We start from the raw sequence: 16,158 nt of genomic DNA, 5'->3' as shown, positions 1-16,158 counted from the left end.
AAAGAGTCATATTCTCTGTGATAGCTGCTCACAAATAGAAAATAAACTGTCGTTCCCCCCATCCTTACTGGGCAGTTAAGCTGGATTGCAGTTTGTATCCGTGGTTGTTATCTCAGGCCTGGGGAACAAAGCGTTGGTCTGTGTCTAACAGTGGTACTTGAATTACACTTCTTGCTGTGTCCCTGTGTTCTCATTATTGTTGCAGGATTACGTGTGTATTTTCTGCATTGTCTGGATGCTCAGAGCTCATTTCATTTCCTACGTACAGTATGAACCAATTGTCACTGTCTCAACTGTTAAATGGTCATCTATATGTCATGAGAAGTCATTTACTATTCCTTTTGAATTTTTTTGTTTGGGCCAGTCTTCTCATACCTGTCAGCACCATCTAGTAATTAACTCCAGTTGTTTATTTAAGAGAATCGGAACAGAATGAGTTAAGAAAGTATGGTCATTGGTCTGCCTCTAGCAACATGAGCATGTCCTAGTCTTACTGTGGTTTGTGGCCCAGGAGGTTCCCAGTGTTACATCAACATCATCAACTGATACTGTTCCTTTTGTGTGACTAGTAGATACTTTTTTCCATTTACCTTTTTCAGACTACCTAATTGGCCAAACATGTCATGGAAACAATACGTATTTTACTGTTTTGTTGTGGTTTGGGTTTTTTACATGATTGACTGTTACAGCTTTAATACAGGCTTCCTTCGTGGTCACAGCTAAAGAGTTCATGGTGCTTAAGGTTTAAATGAGCCCAGTAAAAACATTCTGTAGAAGGAGAGAAGTCTACTAAAGCAAGAGTGCAGTCATTAGAGACACATGGGTTTGATTCTCCACTCCCTTAAATTAGTTTTCTACAGATATAAAAGGTGATCTGAGTTACAATGGCATAAAACCCGCACGGGAAGATCAAGCCTTGGGCCCCTTATTTATTCTATGGTTCTCTACTCAGTAGTTTGTAATTTAAGAGTGAACATTTTACAAAGAAATACCTGAGCTAGTCCTCCAGCATGTATAAGCGTTAAATCGGGCATCCAGGAACAACCAGGCACCAGCAGGCCATACAGAGCAATCACATAGTATGGCACAGAGTAGAACATGTATGCCAGCATCTGCATTTTAAACAGAAATATTAGTTGCTTTGCAGTGTGAGGGAGATGCATTTAAAAATTAGCCAGCTGCTGACTGAGGAGTTGAGACTGTTCAAAACTGCACTCCTTACAGCAATGATTCCCAGGCCTTCTTGCAGCTATAACTTGCTTGAGAAAGAGTTTCACACCCGGATGCTGTTGACTGGATCCACCTACCCTAAGGCCTCCACTAATACTGACAGCTGCTGTCTCTTTGGCCCATACAAATCCCCTTCATCTCAGGACATGTCTTCCAACCCCTTGCTGTCCTGAGACCATGCCAGTAAGTGTGGCTTGACCTAATTCAGTGCCCAACACAACATGGGTGTCCATTTCTCAAGCTCCACTGCACTTTCAGCTGGGAGGTGTGAGATCTACCCAAGCCACCCCTTTCCCAGAAAACAGGTCCAGCAGAGATTTTTGGTTTCTGCTCACTGCCTTGCTCTTGAATCCTCTTACCGCTTCAGGTCCTGCCCCCATGCAGCAGCCAGGGTTGCAAAAGAATGGCAACGTTGCAAATACTACAAAACTAAAGCAAAACGTTCCCTCCTCTGCAATGCTTGTGTAAATAGGGTTTGTGTAAAAAAAAAAAAGTGTCATGTTTCAAGGAGCATCACTGGTGACAGAAGTGTAACATGAGCTTAAGGACTCTAGTCCTACTACACCCCTTTTTGCTCCATTATTCCAGACTGAAAGTCTACTTTGCCCTTCTAAGGAAGGGGAACGATCATAAAAAGCATGCAGATACATTTCATGGACTATATTAAATGAAGCCTGAGTAATTAGGATGTGTAACTCTAGGTAACTGATTTGAATCCAAGTTAAGTTTATCACAACAAAGAGTTGGTACCCTGTAATGGCTGTAGTAGAAAATATGAAATACCATTTAACTTGCCGTGAACAAATACTTCCCTTATTGATCTTGTCATCTGTGAAACCCACGGCTTCATCTTTGTGCCAGTTAACAAATCACTTCTTAACACTCCATGCTCCACAGTCAATGCTTTACCTGAAGCTTAGGATAGGCAGCAGGATCTTTTATGTAAGGCTCGTGAAGTTGAATATATAGCCGGCAGAGTTCAGCAGGGCAATCCAGAGCAATCTAAGAAGAATTTTTAAAACTTCCTGTGAACAAAGACTTTGTTCTAAAACAAGCTAACCTGATACCTGTTACCAGCCCTGAAGATTCGCTAGTGATCTGCAGCACTGCTACCCTGGAGGCTTGCTCAAAATCTATTGCAAAGGTGATCCATTTGATCACCAATTAAAAAGCTGAAATGCAGCCTCCTCTCGGCTCCTGCTCAGAGGGTTTGTAAGGAAATGCTCACAGCCTGCTTTAAAGATTTTGACTGGAAAAGAATTCAGTCAGTTGGCTATGCTGTAGTAAAAGCATAATTGCTATTGATTTGCTCTGATAAACAAGACTTTGATCCCAGCAAATAAACTTTCCAATGGAAAACTGCTCGAACAGTGGAAACTTCAGGTTAAGCACCCAATTTTAGGATAGCAAGCTTTTGATGTAGTCCAGGAAAAGGGTTGCATTGTGGCAAGGTAGCAGTGGAGAGCAATGCAGAGAGACAGGTGTTACTTAAAAAAATAGTAATTTTAAAGAGAGTAGCAAAGGAGAGATTATCAGACTTTACATTCCTACAGAAAGAACAAAGTTCCCAATAAACATGGAGAGACCCAATTACAAAAGTGGTTCCTTTTCATAGTAGCCCTTAAAACTACCTCAAAAAATACTATTCTAAAATGAGTTAGCAATCTGTGTCAACGGCTGTCACTAAGTGTTTTATGGCAAGGCATCGTTAATGCCTAAGCTACAGGACTGAACAGTAAGTTTTGCACAACTTCATTTCATGTGTATTTGTTGTGTGACTTTGAGGGGGAAATGCAGAGATATACAAACAGTGGATAGTCCTCCCTGTTCTTCTCCAACATGGGCACCCAAGAGGGAGGTCTGGGTGGGCTATAATGGATTATGTTTTATTAGCTTTTTCTCAAAATCATGGTTACTGCAGCTCACAGATGTTCAGTTGATCTCTGTATGTATAAGGCCAGTAAGCAGTTCCTGTCTGGTGAAGGAAATGTGTAAGGAAATGCTCACACTTTCAAAATCAACAAAAAATTCCTCTGAGAAATGAAGTGGGATTGCAGAACCAAGGTAGATGTTGGAGCATGAGATTAACATTTTGCACAGCGAAATTACAGGTAAAACAGCTGACTAACCTGCATCAGTGGTGCTCTGAAGTAGCATGATCTATAAGAAATTAAGCAGTCTGTGACAAGTTAGGAAAAAAAAAAGTATTTTTTGAGGCAAGCATTTGTAAGCAGTCTGTGACAAGTTAGGAAAAAAGTATTTTTTGAGGCAAGCATTCGGAGAAACAGCAGAAGATGAGAGAGTAACGTGAGCAGCAGAACTACAAAAGGACAGTCTGCGCTAGGTAAATAAAATGTTGCTTGGGTACTTATCGTCAGCTCTTACTTGAATTACTCTAGACAGGATCAGATCTACAAATCAAACAAGCAGGCGGTTGTCTAAGACACCTGAACATTTGAGCTCTGTTCACTGAATGATATACAACTTCCCTTCTGCTTAAGAGAGAAAACGCTTTAGAGCTGGTAAAGGACTAGCTTTGCCTACTACTGGATTTATCTACTTTAAGCATTTTCAGTACTGATTCATTCCCTCAAATTTTAATTCAATCAACTATGCTTAAAAAGCAAACATTTTTTAAAAAATCAGCTCTTGGTAAGTAGAAACAACATGTGTTGTTCAGGTAATGTGGGCAATTTATTTTTTTCCAGGTGGAAATGTTCTCCTCTATCTTATGCAGTGTAAATTAACTTGGTTTCCTATATGATTTTTAACTATGCATCTCTGTTTAGAAAAATATGAATACAGATTTAATTTAGTTGGTTTGTCTCCATGTTCTTGGACATAAATGTAACACCAGACCAGTGAAAACAGTTCTAGGTCATGTTGATCTGCACTTGGGATGCTATGTACTCTTGTGATTGCGCACCTACTTTCTTCTGAAAAACATACTTTACACAGGGCAAAATGGAGAAGCAAAGCACTGCTAATTATCATAAATAATCAAATTGTCCTTTATATATTTAAGGCCTATTCCAACCCTGAAAGTCACAGGATTTCCCTTTACCAAAATGTGCATGCTTTTTCACACAGACACAATGATTTCAAATTTAAAAGTTTGACTGAAAATTAGAGGCCAGAATATTAAAATATCTTCAACTTACCATGCCCCTAAAAATGCAAAACCCCGTTGCTAGAATAAGGTATGCAGCTAACATTAAATCTATTGGTCTTCTTAAGAGTCCTTTCTTCTGGACTTCCTGAACCACCTGCAACACAGAACGTGTCACAGAACATGTTTAGTAAGTACATCCCGGTTCCACATGACATGTATTTAACTCCAGATCAGTCGCTACAAGAAGGGTGAAGCGGTGAAACATTATGATAGAAGCAGTTAGTTCTCAGTTACATTACCCTATTTATCCGCTGATTTCAGAGACAGAAAGATTTCCACATCTAAAAAGGTGACTTCAGACTTCATAGGATGTAGTCAGGAAAATTAATCTGAACAAACTCCAGAAATGAAAGGATTCAACTAAAGCCGTTTCCATACAGATTAGTTTACTTTCAAAGCAACCTAAATCAAATGAACACTACTAACTCTGAAATCACGTAAGGCTTTAAAGCAGCATAACTAACTTCAGAGTTGCATGTTTTGTTAATCGGAATGCAGTCGTTTTCCTGAATGTCCCTATGTAGAAAAGCTTTGGAAATGTAGGTTTGTCTCAAACATCTGAAGTTGACTCTAGTACACTTTGTAAAAGGATTGTTTGGAGGGACAGCATAATGAGAGTCCATCTCATTATTGACAGTGAATGCTGGTTTTCAGCAGCCTGTGACACTATGGAAATTAATGGAATATCACTGGCATAAAATAAAAGCTTTTCTGTGGCCAGCTGAGTTCTCTGCTGTGTGAGCAAATAATATATCTTAATATGTAATGCAGAAATAGAGAATGAAGTATGTGTGTGTATGGAGCGTGTGGAAAGTCCTCCTTTCATTCCAGGAAATAATTGTGTGTAATGCTACTACTCCTTTCATTCTTTTATTACTGTACACTATGGATTCCTCTGACAGGCACTGAAGCACTTCTCAGCATCTGGATCTGATCGGTTCTGTGCCTCCTTTCCTCAGCCTCAGAACAGAATCCCCCTGCTGCACTGCGTGGGCAGATGTGAGGGGTTCACTCTCCACGGTAGCAAAGGCCAGATAACATGGAAGATGGCTTGGAGGAACCAAAGTCATCTCTTTGCCTGCACGGTAAAACTTGCAAGACCCATGGAAATAATTCGAGGTACACTTTAGCACTGTGTAGTCACAGACAAAATTATAAGCACATCAGAGCATCTGTTCAGAGGGAAAACTTCTCCATTTTTATGTGTTACTCATTTCCTCTTCCTTTTTATTAGCTGTGTGTTGGCATGCAGACAGCAAAAGAAAAACTTAATTTCCTTCCTGTTATACACTTGTGGAATTGTCTCCACAGCACAAAACAATAATTAGGATATAGGGGCACAGTTAGAAGCACTCAGGATCAAGATACTCACAATATTGGAGAACTGATCTTGCAAGCACAATTCCTGGGTAAGAACGGCAAGATCTGAATTGTAGTTTAACAAAAATAAGGCTATTTTAAACACATAGGCCATCCCTTTCATAAAACTATTTCTTTTTTCTTTTAAAGGATCTTTTTTTGGGGGGGGAAGGTGACACCTTTGTTTTTCAAACACAACTAACAGGTCTGTTTTGGCAGTATGGTGTCACTTCACAGTATTTGAAGTGCTAGTGTAGGAATGTTTATACTATTACCTGCAAAGAATGTCTATATTCTAATATTTATTCCTATGAAAGACAGAGGCCTCCCATGGCTGCTGAGTTGCAAGTCATTTTCAGATGTAGGCTACCTAAGGATGATGGAAAGTGAGGGTTGAAATATTTTCTTTCCGCTTTTGTCTAAGTATAAAGCTTATATATATGTATTGTTCCTCCTTTCCAAAGATATGCTAAGTGAATGTGCATATTTACTGTGATCACAAAGCTACAATAGAACTTTGTACTTAGAGGTTTTGGAGACAAAGCCAGTATTAGTGGAAACCTTTGGTGCAGTACGAGTTTGTGAAATTGCCAAGGTACAGAAAACTCACCTTTTTTTGCTCTATGCATACATTTATGCAAACAAAATGAAAATGCAAAGCTTAAAAAAAAAAAAGCAGAAGCAAGAATCTGAAAAGTCATTATGCACTTTGCTGACAGACCTCAGCTACATCGTAATTTTGCCTTACCCTTTTACACAGCAAAGTCACATCAATACACGCTAAAAAGAATTACGTGTTAAGTACACTGGCTGAGTAGAGCTGACCTGCCACATGTTTCCCATTTATTGCAAACAACATTGAACTCCGCACAGATCTCGCCAACCCTGCTGTTTCTTTTGTGTAACAAAGAAGTGTGTAGGCATGCTTTGCAATTTCTCTCACTTCCAGGAAAAAAGCTATTTTCCATAACTTCTGAGAGGCTCCTTGCATGATCAGTTTTAAGGAATCTGAATACTCTTGTGTGCTGTTCGTAGAAGTCAGTCCCTTCAGAATTCATGTGCAAATCTGAATTTATGTGGATTAATTCTGTTAATGAATTTTAAATTACATTAAACTTCTCTGAGCTGATATACTTGTAGATAAATCTGCTGGGCTTTGTAAATATTGCAGCACAGCTTGGTTTGATTCTAAATGAGAGCGTAACTCCATTCCTCTCCCATGCACCCACCTCTGTTAGAAAACACCCAAAACTTGATTACCTCTTCTCTGTCCCAACAGTGATTTTTTTTTTTAACTAACTGGTTTATAATAATATTATAGCAATGAATACCTTGGCCAACAGAATATACCCTGCCTCCATTGCTTTCATGTAAGTATTTTTCTATATACCTACACTACCTACCATGTTTAAAAGCATTATTATGTTTTCTTCCTAAATCTTTTAATACCAGCTCTAAATAATGATAGCTAAAAAAAGTTCAATTTTACAGCTAATTGCAAGTGATCTATTGAAAGAGAACTAAATATTTTCAGGACTTACAATTATTAGCTAACTGATTAGTAGCATTATACACAATTATTTCCTGGAAACAATACTTAATTTGGGAATGGGAGCATTGTATAAAAAATAAGAAAAATTCATGAGGAGTCATGTTAAGACTTAAAGGCTTTTTAAGGTACGCAGTTATTGAACCCAGGTATTTATGCTTGGATATGGAGCATAAATTAGCTGTGAAGATAAAACACCACTTCTAAAAGAGAAATTACTTAGGAGGGGTAGGAGGCCCCTGTGAAAGGAATCAAGGCTTTTTCTATCACCTTCTGCACAAGGAAGCTGAGGCTTACAAGAAAGGATTCACTAAGAAGTGCAATGTTAAATTTTCAGACCACCAGCTTTTCATGCACTCTCTTTTTGAAATAGAATTTAAAAACTAAGTTTCTCTGCAGTATATACCAAAGCAAAATATCAAACCTAGGTAAGCAGTTTAGCTCCTGATAAGCATAGGAGACATGGCTATATTTCAGCAAATAAGCAGTCCATTATGTATTTTCTATAATAGCAATTTCTGTGGTGGTCTCAGTTTGTTTTCCTTGTACTGAAACCTTCATCCATCCTCCATGCAAAGGATGTTCTCACTAATATATACAGCAAAAATTGCCATCACTACCTTTAACTACACTTAACTTCTCCACCCTGATGACTGAAGAATGTGGTTTTGGCTAGAATTAGTGACGTCTTTAAGTAAATCAGCTCAAACTGCTTTGGGATGGGACATGTGGTTTCCTATAAGCCTATGCAGGAGGGTAGAAGCGAGTTTGGCACCTGAAGTCTCCCCCAATTTGCGTTTCATAGGGATTTGCCCTAAAAGTGGTGATTTTGTAGTGGTTCTTTAAACTTCAGGAGATATGAACATCTGTCTATACCCCTCTTTCCTACTGAAGAATTGTGGATGGATGGCTGAATGTTATCTTTCATACATTTCTGGGAAAATCTGTCAGTGCATCATCTGCTGTTATTCTATGCCATAGGTTACGCCCCTTGCACACTGACTGCCTAGCAGCTACGGAACAGGAACTAACTCCTTCATCTGTGTCTGTTTTCAGTTATGGAATGAACCTGACTGAGACTCAGGAGCTCTTGTGATGCAAAAAATATTAATTGATTATATTACAACTGGTATGGTGTGCTGTGGCAATAAACTGGCTTGCTTATAGCAACAAAGAGTTTAAGATCTGTTCTGTGCTTTGTACTGCAGGGATTTTTTTTTATAACACAGTGCATAAACTATTGTTGCGTTTTTTGATTGCTCAGTTAATCTTATTATAGCCCAACTAGTAAATTCAAAGGCAAAAGTCTAAGGAGTCTTAAGTAAACATCATTTTTACAGATTTTTTATAAGTAAAAAGTGTGTAAATAATTTTCATATCATTTAATGTACAATGTCTTACCTCTAAAATCTAATATTGCAGAATGCACATGCAAAAAATCATTAAATTACATGAATTCTGTAAGTCATCTGCAGAAGAATCCTTTCCTGCAGAGCTTCTATAAGGATTTTGTGGTGCTTTATGAAGCTGGTATATGTCAATATTTTCATCAGCTAAGAAACTGAAACAGTCAGAAACTGCATAGATAGAGGGTAGTAACACAATTACACCTAAAAAGGAGTTCTTTACTCTAAACATGAGATTCCTTTGCTTTTTCTTTATCCCACCATAACGAAATGCTCCTGCAGTATAGAATTTTTTTACAGTGTCTACACAGCCTGGCAGCAATTGTTGTAACAGTGAACAGTTACAGTGCATTCCACACGCACCGAGGGACCTATAAAACTCAGTAGAAACAGCAAGCATATTTCAGTTTTCCTAACAGTAGCCAACACTTAAATACAATAATGTTACCTTGACTGGAGCGTCGTGAGTCACTGAAGGTTGGTTATAAATTCGGAACCCAGCCCATATAGGAAGGCAAATATATGGTACACTTAAGAAAAAAGCAGGACACACTTTTGTTCCGTATTTGCCTGTTAAGAAACAATTATAAGATGTATGAGGATTTGTAAGCTGTGTTGCAGAAGAGTTAAAAAATATCCTATGTAAAATCAAACCTGAAGCAGCTATGGTAATGTAAACATAAAACATTAGAAATTGCTGTGAAAGCAACACACAAATCTTGTTGAAAATGGTGTGCTCAATAGTGGTAGTCACAGGTGCCAGAGAGCCTATCAGCCATTTCGGAAATGAGGGGGGTTTTGAGCGGACGGGAAACCACCTCAGTCACTCTGCACTAGGTAATGCTATAGGATAGGACAGCTTTGAAATCTCTTAATGGAATCTGCTTCAAATAGAGACATCCTTCTTTAAAAAAAAAGGAAAAAAGGAATGCATCCATTTTTTAAGATCTGATACTGCATTTGTTTTCCAGCGTCCTGATTTCTCCTACAGGCCTGTACTAATATTTGAGGACAAACCATAAATTCAGAGAGCTATCCTCAGCCCAGGTAAATCGGGGAAAACCGTGTCTCTTATACTGGCTACTCTCTTGTGTCAGAAAGGAAGGCAGAAGGCATGCCTTTGAGAACAAGTTTCTCAGCCTTCCCTAGAGGAAAGAGGAAGAGATATTGTCACATTGAATCTGCTGACTGTTTTCTCTGTGGTGTGTGTGTATCTACAAAGGAGAGGACTGGACTGGCCCCAGGCTGCACCATGAATATTCCTCCTCTGGCATAAAAAGCGGGGCCATAGCGAGCTTTTCTAAAGCTGACTACAGGATTTGGACACATGAACATTCTTCTCAGTTGAACGCTTGTCAACTTTGCCTCAATTTAAGCTTTGCTAAAAAGGAAATCTTTAATTGAGGGGGGTGGCACTCTTAAAGGACCACCTGCCAGTCATAATGATGTAAAATTTTCTATTACAATTCTCAACCTCTAGCAGCACAGCTATGCACTGATTTATGTTAGAAATCTAGGAATGTTAAATTTATTTTGAAAATAGTGTAACTTCCAGGTTTCACTTTTAAAGGTGATTTGGATGCCTCTTGTAAGCTGCTTGAAAGTCAGACTATTAAGTAAATTGGAAATCTTATGCAAAATAAGATTTATATTTTTATGATACTACGACAGTTCTTGTCTCATTGCTTAAATTAAACCTAGTTTGGATGAAAACCTTATGGGTATAACAAAATACTTTTTTCCTTGAGAGCATTGAAATTGAAAGGTTTTTTTTCCCTGGTCTCCATCTTCCCTTCCTCATATTTAAATTTTGAAATATCTTGCATGTCTTTCCTGATACTCCTAAAATCCCTTTTTCATATTATTAGAGAGGAACCAATACTGCAGTAAAATATAGATAGCCTAATGCTGAATTTAGAAAATGTTTCATAGGAAAAAGTTAGTCATATAAGTTATGTCCTTACCCACAATGTTTCCAGGCATAAAGACAATGATGCTCATGATAATGGAACCTAGCCAGTAGAGGCCAATGGTTCTATAGCTTTGTCTGTTTAAAAAAGAAAACAAAACATAATTTTTGCACCGTCCCTAAAAATCCCCTACCCCAAATCACCCTCAAATATTATACTAATTGCCATGGTTGTATCTTAAGTAAAGGTTTTAAAATCTGTACCACAAGTCAACAGTGGATTCTTGCCTTTGAGAGGGGGATATGGAGAAATCCTACATTCATGTGTGGGAAGGTTATCACATGAACAGTACAGGATTTGTGCATACTCAGTTATTTGCTATTATGTTTCACTCATCTGAAGGCTGACTGCATGTTTTTGCACATCACAGGTTGTACAAGACTACAAAAGAATTACTTAATAATTAATTTTGTTCTGTTAATGCGTCTATTACCAGTGGGTACATTAGCCTCTGGAATTTAATACTTATTTTCTCAAACTCGTTATTCAACAGCACGAAACGTAAGAATCTCTAGAAATAACCATTTTTTCTTAAACTGCATGATACTCTCTAACATGGGTGAGAGATCATCATCAACATGCTAAGCAATGCATTATTCCTATCATAAATATGTTATTTGGAAAAAAATGGTTTTTCACACATGGTTTTAATGTGCATCATCTTTAAGCTTTCCTTGTAACTAACACAAAGCATGCAGATGGGCTATGCTCTCTGCTGCAGGGTAAGGACAACAGACTACAAGTCAAAGCATTTGCTGGGCTTATTCAGCCGAGAGAAAGGGTAACTTGGTGAGGGTACAATTCCTGAAAGTAATGAAATTAATAGCGTTGCTTTGGCCTAAGACGTGAAACAGTCCTGAAAGGAAAATCTAAATACTGCATGGAAAAGAAAGCCCTTTGTAGGTTATATGAGAACGCAAGCAGTGTAAACGGTACACAAATCGAAATGACTTACTCCCATGCAATAGCTGCCACCATCAACAGATACATCAGGTAATGAACGGAGCCATCCCAATAGCAGATCACATGGCCGTACGCAGTGTTCAGATATGGTTCGCCCTAGGGAACATGTATTTTTAAAAAGATACAGTGATTAGAGGAAGAATAACAAATAATTAATAAGAACAGCAGGAAACAATTTCAGAAGAGTAACTGATGTTCTTTCAATCCAGAGGTACAGTTTTTGACTGACAATACACGTTTCCAAGCACAAACCTGATTTAGGTAGGATCAGGTGTAATTAAATCAGCTCTCTAGTTGCAAAATAGAGTCCAAGATGGAAGGGAAAACCCCTATGTATGACTGTCAGTATTGTTCTGCTACATTATGGAAATAGTGCTTTCCCATATTTTAGTGATAAAGGTACAAAATAAAGATACATTTAACATGGAACAAATAAAGATATATTTAGCAACCTAGAGATCTACAACAGTATTGAATATATTGATGATAATGTATAACCCTGTAAGGTCCAACTCATTTCACGCTAAAGTTCATGGAATCTTTTCAATGACTTCAGTGACTTTCATATCAAGCTCTTACTGAGCTATTTTTGGTGGATGTTGATATTCAGCAGCCAACAGATTCTGCTGACTAGGCATCTGGCATCATCATTTTTTAACTCTAATTCCTTTTAGTAACGTGATTAGGCAAAAATAAAGGAGCGATTTTGTTTCCTTCTTGGTAACACATTTAGGTACTGCAGTACTCATCTGCTCCTGAGTATCTATGGCTTCCTGCAACCATGTACAGTCTATTCAATTCCCACAGAAGTTAATACAGAGCAGCATTACTTCAACTAAAAGAAATAACGTCAGAGCTTAAAAGGTATGCTCTTTTTTTCCAAATGAATCAGTGATTTCAAGTCAACGAGGGTTTTGTCCGTAACAATAATGAAACAGGTCAATGACCAAATTCAAGATGACCCTTTTGAGTGTGTTAGTGGCTGTTTTTTTCTGTGACAAATACTATAACAAGCTATTTATAGTAAAGATTTTGTTTACATTTGTAAGCCAAACAATTGTTTACCTCTCTCAAGTAATGAGTCATGAATCCATCAATAATTCCATCCTGTTCCAGTCCAATTATTAGATTCACTACACTGGTAAAGGCAAATACAGCATAAACTGTAATAAGATAAAGGGAAAAGAATTAATAAATTAATAAAAGATTTGGAATCACACAGTTACTTCACAGTCCAATAAATTCAGTCGGGCAGATACCTATTGAACTAGATGCGTCTACTCTGAGGTCACGGATATTTGACATACAATATGACTTTCCCACAGAGCTTAATATTTTTCAGTCAGTGGTTAGTCGACAAAGTTCTTAGGAAGCTTTTCTTAGGAATGTGAAATCCTGTAGAGCTGGAGGCACAGCCTCCATGAAAAATCAGCGTCTGCAGAAAGGACTTTGTAGCCTTTCAAAAATCTTGGTCACACAAAGCAGACAACCTTGAGCGTAGTCATCTCTTGGAAAGGGGAAAGGACAACCAAAAGGAGGCGGAGAGGGAAATGTGACTTGCCATTTTTGGAGGTGAGCAAGGCAAACTGCATTAGCCACGGCAGTCCATAAGAGACCTATCTGGCAAGTTAGCGAGTCACTCCTTTGAGACAGGAAATTTATCTGCGGTAGGTTTATGTTATTTATTTCCTTTGACTTCAGCATGAACTGAGAGTTCCCAGCCTCACACAGAACACTGGGGACAGACGCCTATGAGTTGTAATGAGGAGCAAGACAGAGGGCAAATACAGGTGGTTTGTACCCTGCTTTGCCTCTGGGCCCATCTTGCAAAATTTCCAGCTCAAGGGAGCTGTTGGGCCAGCCACAGGCACAACAGCAGTGTTTTTTCTTCTGGATTTTTGCTATAAGGTAATCTAGACCTAAGGTTTCCTTTTAAAAAGTAACCAATATCTCTATTGTTTTATGGCAAAGTACCAATATAGAAATGCTTGCATGAGACTGCAGAGAGCCTGAGCCAAGAGTTGGGGAGGTTTCACAAAGGTGAGTTAACATAGAAACCTAATGAAAATGGGAGAATTAAGGAATTCAATCATAGGAAGATCCAAGTCATGGAGGCCGTTGATCCAAAATACCATAAAATCTCAAATGAGTCCACTCAGGATGAGATACACGAGAGATCTACTGTGGTGCCTAAGTCCTTCTACAAAGAGGATCTTGACAGAGCAGGTATGACCGTATTTCAAACACTTTCACAGCCCAACTCGAGTGTTACTCTTACTCTTTTCACATAGAAAACCTGGCTTGTCCCGAAGCTGGATCTCCTATTTGAGAAGAATAAAAAGGTTCAAAAGAAGCATTATTTCTCCTCCTTCTTCCCCAGTCTTTCTTTCCTTCTTGACTCCTTAGCACCTCACCAGACTGGGTTCTGAAGCCATGCCTTAAATGTTCAATCTGAAATAACTGTCGTATATTATCATTCATATAAATTAACACTTTCTGAATTTAGCTTCATTGTTACCAAGACATACCATAAAACAGCGGGTCTTTTGGTGGTTTTCTTTTGACAAGAACACGAGCCAACAGAGCAATAAAAACCAGAACCAGCAATCCAACTGCAACGATTGCCCAGGAACTGTAACAGTATTAAAAAGAAAAAGAGTTTAAAAGAAAGCCAGAGAAAAAGACAGAATTTTGCTTCTTCAGCTTTCTTATCAGCTATACTGAAATTGCACATACTCTTAAAGTAACTTTTAATACTTTAAAAGGCTGTTTTTAAAGTCCATCGCCCAGCCTGTCATAGTATTCATTTTATAGTTTTGCAGAATTTATGTGCCTGTCTTTTTACATGTGATCATCTAAAAAAAGAAAATACGAAAATAGCTAGATAAACAACATATCCAGGAGTCTAGATTTGTCTGACTAAAATCAGTTTTCATACTGGTATCCGCAAAAATAAACAAAAACGATGGAAAACTTAAAGGCCAACAAGAGGTGAAAGTCACAAACACAGGGATTTCAAGGCCAAAAAGGATCATTAGGGACATTTAGTCTAACCTCAGCAATAAATTATCTACTCAGGAAATTACATACTGGCAAATAAAACACATCAGTCCCATGGCATAGGAGCGGCAGCGTGGAGTGCTTATGATGGAACTAGGTTTAATTTCCAGTTTTGGAAGTGCTACCCACGGTCTCTCCAGCCCTATAAGGCAGGATCGCTTGGGGGGGGTCAGTAATCAACACAGGTGGGCTCGGCAGAAACGACCTTTTCTTTGAAGGCGGGGCTATAATGATAGTGCATGTAAAGTGGTGGTGGAGGAAAGCGCAAAAATCTTTGGCACAAAGCAAATTTGTCTCCTTCCCCAAGAAAACGCAAGTTAAGAAAATCAGTTTGAAATTGGTTTATAGCTCTAAGTGCGTAAATTGTATTTAGTTCTCTTTAAGACAGACTCTCCTTCTCAGTCTTCACTTTTGTGCTTGTATATGGGAAAAAAAGGAGGGGAAAGTCAGGCAAAGTCCAGAAGCATAAGCTAAAAATATTTCGTACATGATTTTATACACAGTATCACTCTGTGCGTCAAGAAAGCAAACTGTGTACAAACAAATAATACTGTGACAATTTCAGCCTTAGCGAAACTTGACTTAAAATTATTGCAAAAAACCTGCAAGATCAAATATTTCAGAATAGATACACACATACTTTCTGACTCAGGATGAGCAGTACTAGCTTGCTGATTTATTTTATGGTTCGAATCTTCCGCTAATCTGTTTCCCCAGTGATGAATTTCTTCATGCCGTTACAGCTGTTAACATTGCAGTGACTTTTCACTGCGGTCTATCAATTTGAAATAAATATTGGCAATGAATCAAGTAAGTCAGCACGTGTTATTCGGCATTTCTCTAGCAGTGAGAAACAAAAAATTAAGTTATCGGCCAGAAGGAGGAAAATGAGGAAGGAACACATGTAGCAAAGCCTTAAAAACATGCAGCAAATATTTGTGCAGTAAAGTGGCAAAACACCCCAGGCTGTGAGATCACAAAATACCACACGGACCTTTAAGTACATTGGTTTTTCCATGAGGAAAGACTTTTCTTTTCTAGACCTGCGGTTTATCCTGGGATCCTATTTTTTTTGGCAGAGCGAGGGCACATGGACATTTTCAGTTAAAACTCGCACGTCTTACGGGGTGCCTGAAGCGTGCGGCTCGGGAGCTTTCTGAGGCTGGTGCGTTCTTCCGTTCGTTTTTGAACGGAATTGGATTTTGTTTGTGAACGCCTCGGCAGGGCAGCCGGCGGGAGGCCGCAGAGCCCCGGGACAGCCCCCGGCGCCCGCTGCCCCGGGGTTCAAGGCACGGTGCGGGCGCAGCCGCTGCGGGGCCAGGCGATACCCTCCGGGCTGGTTTGTCCTTTCGGCGTTACCAGCCAGCCCCGGCGCTCAGCCGCGTTGGCGGTGACCCGAGCTCCGGGGACACCGGGACACGCTTCAGGTGATGCGAAACCGGCAGTTTT

General features: G+C 39.0%; 1 protein-coding gene across 1 annotated transcript in view; it reads right to left on the bottom strand.

Annotated features, from left to right (window-relative positions):
* TM6SF1 (transmembrane 6 superfamily member 1) overlaps positions 1-15,752 on the bottom strand; it is a 21,117-nt gene extending 5,365 nt beyond the window's left edge. The window contains exons 1-9 of the mRNA XM_019471334.1: positions 15,704-15,752; positions 14,178-14,281; positions 12,715-12,812; positions 11,642-11,745; positions 10,681-10,763; positions 9,165-9,286; positions 4,392-4,496; positions 2,140-2,232; positions 993-1,112 (exon numbers count right to left, since the gene is read on the bottom strand). Of these exons, the coding sequence (XP_019326879.1) occupies positions 993-1,112; positions 2,140-2,232; positions 4,392-4,496; positions 9,165-9,286; positions 10,681-10,763; positions 11,642-11,745; positions 12,715-12,735 (648 nt within the window). The 5' untranslated portion in view covers positions 12,736-12,812; positions 14,178-14,281; positions 15,704-15,752. The remainder of the gene's footprint in view (positions 1-992; positions 1,113-2,139; positions 2,233-4,391; positions 4,497-9,164; positions 9,287-10,680; positions 10,764-11,641; positions 11,746-12,714; positions 12,813-14,177; positions 14,282-15,703) is intronic.
* Between the last annotated feature and the right edge of the window lie 406 nt (positions 15,753-16,158).

Source organism: Aptenodytes forsteri, unplaced genomic scaffold (assembly GCF_000699145.1).
Source record: "Aptenodytes forsteri isolate BGI_AS27 unplaced genomic scaffold, ASM69914v1 Scaffold1, whole genome shotgun sequence".
In the NCBI taxonomy this organism is placed as follows: Eukaryota; Metazoa; Chordata; class Aves; order Sphenisciformes; family Spheniscidae; genus Aptenodytes; species Aptenodytes forsteri.
The sequence above is the reverse complement of the archived record's forward strand: the minus strand, read 5'-3'. Positions and strand labels throughout refer to the sequence as shown.